We start from the raw sequence: 9,437 nt of genomic DNA, 5'->3' as shown, positions 1-9,437 counted from the left end.
TACAGGCATATGAGTTGAACATTTACCTCAAGTAGACACACTCCTTGGAGAGAACAATCACGGGAGAAAGAAGGGCTGCTTATGCACAGGGAGACAGCTCAGGGCACAGGAATGTATGGAGGGATAGACACTGGGAAGAGGTAACTATGGGGAGAAAGTGGGAAGGGAGCTGTTGCATTGTGTTAAACTGTGGTCAATGACATGAGACAAAGTATATGTGAACTACTGTATGGAAAGTATTTGCTCTGTAAATCTTCACCCAAATCACAATAAAAAAAAAAAAAACCTAAAAAAAAATTAATAATAAAATTTTTAAAAGACTGCCCCTTCTTATATTCACTTTAAAAAAAGAAAAAAGAAATTCAGTATAGAAAAAGCAATGGTCTGTGTCACCATAAAATGTAATAACACTGCCTCTCTCTCCTTGTTTTAGGGAATGCTGTCGGTTTTTTGGAGACAATGGCTTGACTTTGAAGGTGTTTTTTACCAAGGCAGCACCCTTTGGTGTTCTTTGGACACTCACAAACTACCTATACTTACATGCAATAAAGAAAATAAACACTACGGATGTCTCCGTGTTGTTCTGCTGCAACAAAGCTTTTGTGTTCTTGCTCTCATGGATCGTGCTCAGGGACAGGTTCATGGGAGTGAGGGTAAGTTCCTTATTCTCTTCTTCCTCCCTCACTCAGTCATATAGGCCAACGCCTGTGCATTGGCTTGCTTAGCTCCTTGTTCGGGGCCTTAAGTATAAGCTACTCGCCACTTTCCTTCTGATTTGCAGCAGAAAAAGAGCCCAGCTCTTGGTGTGCCTTGCAAACCTTCTTGCTTGCAAGCCATCCTAGACAAGCCTGCATTAAAACTTCTTTCATTTCAAGTGTTTCTATTAGCCTTCCCAAAAGTGTGCAATCAGGCACCCAGCTCCTAGTCAGGTGATCAGCTGCCTATTTGTTCTCTCTCCAGTGTGCAGTATGAGGTGTAACTGTGTCTCCTTCTGAGCTCTGTTTCCCCTGGCTGCCTGTGCCTACCAATCTCCAGTTGGATTGGGGTTTCCTGCAGCTAAGGGCCTTGTGCTTCCACATGTGTTCAGTCTTGATAGTGGTGACCATGTATGCAAACTCCAAAAGGTCCAGATACATTTGCACAATATTCAAAATGTGGAGGGACAAGTCTACTTCTTTCATACCTCAGATGAAGGGAGACAGATTATATCCTTTAAATGACCTCTCATTGTTACAACAAATTATGTAAAAAGTTAGTCAAATTTAGCTAGTTCAATTTTATAACAATTGTATGAAATAGGATAGATTAAATATCAAATATCAGCTGGAAGAGAAAGGAGTGTACCCTGAACAGGAGGAGCCAGTGGCATTTAGCATTGTTGGAATCATGGTGGCTTTTGCATGGCTTACTCTGGTGGCTAGTCACTACTAGTGTCCCTTCATCACCTTGCCACTAAACAAGGAGAAAAAGGATTCTGCCTTGCAATTAGTTCTCTTGTTTTGTTGTCAGATGCATCTCTCACTCTGTCCTGCATCCTCCAACCACACAGGCCATCTAGGGCACTAAGAACCCTTTTGTAGCAGTCTTACTAGACCAAGCTATCCTGACAACCAGCAAGGGGTAAACTTCAGGCCCTGTGTTTCTGTCCTTCTGCATTGTCCTGAGAACAATGACATCATCCTTATTGTGGATTTATGCCCACCTAGTTACTCTAACAGCAGTAGAGACATGAGTCAACTGCTGAGTAGTATTTTTAGATTGCAGTAGGGGGAAATTTGTTTTGAGGCTGAGTGTTAATTTTGGAATAACTCACTCACTGTGCTACCACCCAGAAATGTTTTCAGCAAATAAATGATCTAATACATCTAATACATCTCTGCAAGAAATGCATTATTTCCAGCAGTGATCCACCTAGCAGCTTACCTTACTTAACATAAAGACTTAGAGGTCCTACAGTCTATTGCCACCAGTGTATGCCATTCAAGATGATTTTGGTGCAAAGAGACAAGAGAACTCATGGCATGATTCAGATACTGAACCTAGTGACCCCAGCAGATTCCAGATGAGACCCTGTTAGTATGAAGAGAAGCTTCAAAGTTAATTCTGAACCTAAGCAGAAGAAAATAGAAATGTGTTGAAGTTAAGAGAAAGAGATGCAAAAACCTTGAAATACTCCTATACTCATATAAAGCATATGACATCCCAGATGATTTATTTGTTGTTGTAAATTGACAACAGAGATTTTTTCCTCCACGTCACTGGACTTTGATAAAGTCTAGCTATGCCGGCCACATGTCCAGTTTGGTCTGTGCTGACCACTGCATACAGGACAGAGCTTTGTGTAGAAAGCCTTCTGCATAAGCCTAACTCTGGAATGAGGACACAAGATTGGTGACAACGTTCTGTAGCCATGACTCCCGTGAAAAGTCTGTGGCTGGTAATCAAAGAGTTTCCTACCACAAGAGGTTGTGGGTTTCCCTATTGTCATATTCAAGAGTTCACAGAAGTAGCAAGATCTGTGAGACATTGACAGCTTGCCAGAATTATGGAAAGTTTCCCTTCAATAAACATATGGAAATTGTGGTCCAAGATAATATATAGTAAGTGCAGAGGATCTCTCAGGCTTCTCTCAAAGTGATGGGTTAGCTAGCATCTCTCTGGGTAATTTGTCAAAGGTTGAGGGGAATTCACACTGTTCCTCATCCTAGAGTGTTAGGCAGGCAAGCTTGAGGCAGTATAGAGATCAGGAGCATAATAGAGCCTAAGCACTATGACTCTGTGAAAGAGTCCATGGTGTACTTGAGTTACTAAGATAGTAATGCACAAGGACTGGGGATCCTGAAAAACATCAGCAAGCCCAGATCATGCCAGACAGATCCAGAAAGAAGGATCTTATAATGCTTGGGTGATACCTGTGGCATCAGAGAGTGAGAAGCTGCAGGGTTTCTATTTGATAGGTGGCCACACTACGCTTATTTTGCCTTTAACTCTGTTTCTGCATTCTTTCCCTATTTGACCTAGCTTCCTAGGCTTAGGGATTTGAAAGCAGTGGATAGGTGCTCTACTCTAGGGTCATGGTGACTGAGTTTTGCATCTTGGCTCCACTCTCATAAGCTGTTGGTCTTTAAACAGATCAGTTAATGTCTTCAAGCCACCATTGCCTCATTTTTTAAATGGACAGAATACTAATACCCACCTCATGGAATTGTTGTGAGAATAAAATAAGATGATGCATGCCTGCACCTAGCATTCAATAAACATTACCTTCTTTCTGTGTTACTGATATGTTATTTCTTCTCAATAGAGGGATGATGGGTCAGTCTTAGTTCCTTTTATGGCAGGGTCAGAGGCTGACAAATATTAGAGAGGCAGTTTCAAGTAGTACAAGCATTGGTGGAATGAGGTACCATAGCCCTGCCCCATAGAGATGAACCTCACCATGTCCTTGGACTTTGACAAAGTCTAGCCATGATGGTCACATATCCACTTTGATCTGTGCTGACCACTGTATACAGGACAGAGCTTTGTGTTGTGGGCAGACTTGGGTGAAGAAAGAGTTGACTGGGGAAGGCTACCCCCAGCCTACATCTCAGAAGATAGAAATGATAGGATTCTCTGGTGGTTTAGTAGCTATTCCTCTTCTATCCACTCCATCCATCCCCATTAGGACTGTCCCAACAGAATTTATAGGAGCAGGGACATATAAGAGGTCACCCAGGTGGACTCCGGAACCCCAACAGCACTTTCCTGGGGGCATGGGCATTTTTCCACAATCATTCCCTTCTCAATCAACATCCAGCTGTTCTCAACAAGGACAGCTTAAGTGTTGGAAAAGGGAAAATCCCTCAGCCAAAACTCTTTTTCAGCTTCTGAATACCTGTTGTCTGGGAGACTGTGCCCCACCCCCCAAACCTGAGCACAGCACGGTGGGGTGCACAAAGCTGGGAACATTCACAGCTTGGGTACTGCTCCACTTCTCTAGAATCAGAGAGTGCACAGACGATCTCTACATTCCCTCCAAACTCTCTGAATCAGTGGACACGATTCAGGAGTTGGGAGGGAAAGTGTTGGAAGGAAGTACATATAAAAGTCTATTCTTCTCCTCTTTCAAATTGCTCAAAACTCTAAAAATCTAAAATGCACTGTGATGGTGTTCTCCTTAGCAGAAAACAAGCAGCCTCAACTTTTCAGCATGAGTAGGGAGCAGCCGTTGTGTGAGGTGATAAAACTGGGTTAAAAGCTCCCAACCTTCCCTCCTAAGATTTTTCTTGATTTCTTAATTGTTTTATTATTTCTGTTTAAGAGTGTACCTCCACTCCCTTTACTAGTTAATAGGCAGGGGGCAGCGTATTGTGGAAGATAAGTGATGTGTCAAACAGCCCTGGGAGCCAGGCAAGTTATATCAGTGGAGCATGATGCTAGGTGTGGCCACCAGGGAGAGATTCAACAGCAGCATGCTGGGCTCTGCTTCACCAAGCTGAGTATCTGCCTTGTCTTCAGGTAATGGTCTCCCAGAGGAAGTAGAGATGGCAGCACTCACCTGCCTGGGTCTCAGGGCTATTGTTTCCCAGAAATCTGGATCCCCAAGCCTCTTGAAACCTTGTTTCGGTTTAGTGGAGTACATTGAGGATGTGGGCAGAAGGAGAAGGGGTACCAGGAGATCAGGAATGTTCCTTTGTTTTTATTTACAATCAGAAGAGGAATTCCCCAGGGACACCAGCTACATAAGGTGGTGTGTAGGGGAGGGTCTAAATAGGGCCCCTTTCCTGCAGATTTCCATTTTTGTTCAGAAAACAGCTGTGGAAATATTTTCAAGCTAAAACAGACAAACTCATTTATATTATGGTTCAAATGTAAAATATGCATATTTTAAAAGTTAGAACTGGAACCTCCAAAGGAATTTCAAGTTTGAAGGATGACTTTGGTGTTATGACCCCCCACCTCTCAGGATAGGAGTCAACCCTGCTCTGCTATCAGGAACATTTCCCAGAGAAAAGTGAGGCCCACTAGCTGAAGGCTGCCTAGCCAGCAGCACTAGGGTCGAGTCCTAAACCCAGGTGCTCCAAAACTCATTTGGATGACCTTGGGACTCATGACTGGGACCACCTAAGAGGAAGTGACCAAGGAGTCTGACAGAGGGGATTGGTGTTTTGTTGTACTTCCTTTTCAGAATGAACTCATCAGGACTGGAATCAGGTTCAGGCTCCTCAAATTTCTATCTCCTGGGCTGCCTGAAAGGCTGATAGCCATCCAAGCTCTCTCTTTTCTTGCACCTTCTAGCCTCTTCCCCCAGCTCTTCTGCAGTACATCTGACACTGAAGCTTTTAACTGTTTAATATTTGATCAGTAGAGAAGAGAGAGGAAGTGGTTAGAAATCTGCCTTGTATTTCTTCAGAACAAATAGCCCCTTGTTTTCCTCCCTTTCTTCACACTGCAGCCCTAGGTTTGGAAAGATTCAAATGGAGAGGCACCAATTCACCTGACATTTATCTCTTTTGTTCCCTCCTGCTGTCTCTCCCTTACTTCCTTTTATTGTTATTTTTCTCACTATTTTCTTGCTTTGATTCCTCACCAGGCTGACCTATTCCCAAGATGAACCATTGCATCACTTTTGTCCTCTTGAGAAGATCCCACCTTTTCCCTTCCCACTTTTTCACTTGCCATTTTCTTGTTCTTGTGGAATTTTTTTTATTATCCTTTTCTGTGATTAAAGTGAATCACTAAACCAGAAAGAACAAGTGGATAACAGAGCCAGGCACTGCCTAGTAAATGATAATTTACTCTGATTTAAGGGTGGATCTATCATTACATGAAAAGATTGCATGAGAAAAATACTAGAAGTATATAACTCAGACATACTATGTGAGGTTCAACCACATTATCATTTAGTAACTAAAACTTTGAATGTAAACCACCAAGGAAACTTCAATTCAAGTGTAAGAGTATAGTCAACAATAGCTTATTATGTGAATCATACTTTCCTGTTTATATATATAAGCACTGACTTTGCAATCAACAGACCTGAAAGTTGTGTTCCTGTTCTGCCTCATACAGGCTGTGTGACCTCGGGCAAGTTACTTACCTATTCAGAGCCTAAATTTTCACATCTATAAATTGAGGTGATTAATAATTATTATTTTGAGAATAAAACGAAAACCTACATAGAAAACACTTAAGAAGCGACTGCTCAGGAAATGGTAGTTGTTTGATATTGTTATATAGATAGGTAGTTAGGCAGATGATAGATAGACAGACAGATAGATAGATAGATAGATAGATAGATAGATAGATAGATAGATGATAGAGATAGATGTTCATTATTGTTATAGATAGCTGAAGTCAATTTTAAATGATGTGCAAAAAGAAGAAAACTCTTAGTAAATGCGAGTTTACATTGCACACATATGGTTAGCCCTCCCCATGTTCTGACAACGCCCCCTCCCCACTTCCCACCCCAAGTGCCATTTATATAGCTCCCTAACTACCCACTGATTAGTTCTTATATTTATTTTCTGTGGTAATGTATTTTCTCATTTGGGAAATGTCATCCTAAGAAGTTTATCTTCTGGTTACTCTGACAATTATGCTTACAGCAATAGGAATGTGTGTATCTCCAATGAGCCTTCTTCTATCAAAGAAGTCTGTATCTGGACAGTAGTGTATTGAGAGACTGTGCAGAGAGGAATCTGCAGCAGCTGGAAAAGGAGCTGTGGCTCCCTTACACAGTTAGGACATTGTCTGTAGCTGTGATTGGCAGGTGTCACTTTGTTAGACTCTACTGCTGTCCTCATTCTGCCTTCACTGTTAGGAGGTACATTCAGAAGCCTGGGAAAGAACTAAGAGGTGATTTCCAGGTGCTGGTATTATCTATCAACCTTTGTCATGACGGTCATCTGTTGAAGTGATGGCCACCTCCTCAAGTTTCTAAGAATCATGGCTGGCCACATGTCAAGCCACGCCTCCATCTATTGTTCTCAAGTGTTTCATGCTCTTTGTTCATGCTAAACTATGCTATGTACTTCTCTAAGCAGCAACAAAAGTTTAATCAAGACCAGCTTTTGCCCATTGTTCTCCAAAGGGTTGGAAAGGAGGCACTACTTTCCCATGAGAATATTAAACTCCTACCCACCAGCCACTCCTCCGAAGGAAGGTTGGGCAATCTACTTCCATAGTGATACTGCCTCAGAAACCCAAGGAGGAGTCGCTATGGGTTGGGTCCAACTCAATGGCAATAACAATAACATGACATTACTAACTAATTGATCCTTACATGACCATTGGTTCCCCACTGCTATCCTGTCATTTTCTTCCTTCCACCTAGATTGTGGCTGCCATCCTTGCCATTGCTGGGATTGTGATGATGACCTATGCAGATGGGTTCCACAGCCACTCTGTGATTGGTATAGCACTGGTGGTGGGGTCAGCATCCATGTCTGCCCTCTATAAGGTGAGCACACTTGGAACAGGCTCTCAGCTTGGCCTGGCCATCCTTTGCAAGAACTGCAGATACCAGTGTGGTGGTCCATCATGTGTTGGGAGTCTTTGATGGTGCCTGTGAGCAGTTGCTTTCAGTGTGTACTAGACAAGTGGAAACTTCTGCCAAGGACAGTGCTGAGGCATACAGATGCTCTTGGCATTGGTTTTCAGGACTGTTTCATCAGTGACCATATGTCTGCAGCATATAGGATAAACAAGTAGAGTGCTGGATTAGCAGAGGCACATTAGTGATTACATTGTTTGGCAGGGACCTGGGGAAGGGCTGGGAGACTGTTTCAACATTTGGTCAGATAATGTCCCACAAGATTGGACATGAAGACATGAATATCTGGTGTAGCCTTGTCATTTAAATCTTTTATTGCACAGTATTTGGGACTACCAATATGTGGCACGAATCCATATTCATGCCAAGCATTATTTGTAGACACAGTAAATAAAAACACAACTACTATAATATGAAGATCATAAAACATTTCTAATGAAAAAGTTGAGAAGCATTGGAAAACATTTCCAACTGCAGGTCTGTGTGAAACAAATGTTTATTCCCACACACTGGTCCCACCCTCTCTTTGCTCCTTTACTCGAGCATGCCCACTGGCAGTTCTCTGCCCTCAATCCACTCTCTCCCTCCTTCTTTTTCTAACATTCATAGTAGAGAATGTAAATACTTCTGGTCTCTAAATCTAAGTTAGAGTCCCTGGATTGTATAAATGGTAAACATGCTCAGCTGCTAACCAAAAGGTCCAAGATTAGAGTCCATCCAGAAGTCCCTCCAAAAATATCTACTTCAAAAAAATCAGCCATGAAACCCCTATGAAGCACAATTCTACTCTAACACACATTGGGTGACAATGAGCCAGAGTCAAATGCAATTGGTTTAAATATGAGTGGTAAAATTGACCTAGAGGATTCAAAGAGAAATGAGATTTTAGCATTGAAATTCATTAACCCTTTTTGGATTCAACAGTAGGAGAAAAATTAAATACTGTAGAAAGTTCTAAGAAAATGATACTTTTTTTCCCCAGTTCTGTGAGCAACATGTTTTATGATTTTGGAAAGTGAAATAATTATACCTTCTTAACCTTCACCAACTCCCTGCCTCACTGCCCACAGAGAGAAACATCATCCTCCTGCTCTGGGACACATCTCCCTGAAGGAATGCTTGTGGTATAGCAGCATTCTGAGACTCTGAAGTCTGTCCAAAGGCAGGGAAAGTTCAAGGGCTGCATGGACACTACTCTACTCACTAGATGTGTGCTGATGAGACACTGAGAGCATGAAGAAATGCAATTTACAATGAATGCAACAATTCTGGTTTAGACTTCAGTCTCTTCTCCACTGATCTTTGTTCAGAAGGGCCAATAGGTGGGATGTTGTTGTTGTTGTTATGTGCCGTCGAGTCGGCCCCAACTCATAGCGACCCCTCCTTGGGTTTCTGAAGCAGTATCACTACGGAAGTAGGATTGCCCAACCTTCCTTCCGAGGAGTGGCTGGTGGGTTTGAACCGCCAGCCTTCTGGTGAGCAGTCAAGTGCCTTAGGCACTATGCTACCAGAGCTCCTTATAGGTGGGATACTGAAAGCTATTTAGTTCTCTTACATTGTCCCCCTTCTTCTGGCCTTCCAAGAGCTGGAAGTAATGTACAAACAACAAGTGCAATAAATAAAGCTTGGGGGTGTTCCACTAAAACCTATGCCAATTCTGAAATAGGGGTGGTGGAATGGAATAGAGATGAACTACGAGTACTATAAACTCTCCACCAATTATTTATGTAAATTATCTATGCACCCAATGTCCTTTTTCATGGAGGGTAATGATTTTCAAACAGTTGCATCAAAGTCGAGGAATAACTTTAGCTGTTCCTGAAAGAAACAGATAATCATGCAGATATATCTAATTTATACGGTGTCCTCATCTTCAGGAGTCCCTGTGATACAAACA

At 42.2% G+C, this 9,437-nt stretch overlaps 1 protein-coding gene across 1 annotated transcript in view; it reads left to right on the top strand.

Annotated features, from left to right (window-relative positions):
* Positions 1–9,437, top strand: part of SLC35F3 (solute carrier family 35 member F3) — a 1,079,377-nt gene that overhangs the window by 1,062,790 nt on the left and 7,150 nt on the right. The window contains exons 4-5 of the mRNA XM_007938509.1: positions 434–653; positions 7,322–7,447. Coding sequence (XP_007936700.1) covers positions 434–653; positions 7,322–7,447 — 346 coding nt within the window. The remainder of the gene's footprint in view (positions 1–433; positions 654–7,321; positions 7,448–9,437) is intronic.

The sequence above is a fragment of the Orycteropus afer genome, unplaced genomic scaffold (genome assembly GCF_000298275.1).
Source record: "Orycteropus afer afer isolate SDZICR_OR568_19922 unplaced genomic scaffold, OryAfe1.0 scaffold00050, whole genome shotgun sequence".
Taxonomy (NCBI): domain Eukaryota; kingdom Metazoa; phylum Chordata; class Mammalia; order Tubulidentata; family Orycteropodidae; genus Orycteropus; species Orycteropus afer.
Note: the sequence above shows the minus strand (reverse complement) of the source record. Positions and strands in the feature narration are given on the sequence as shown.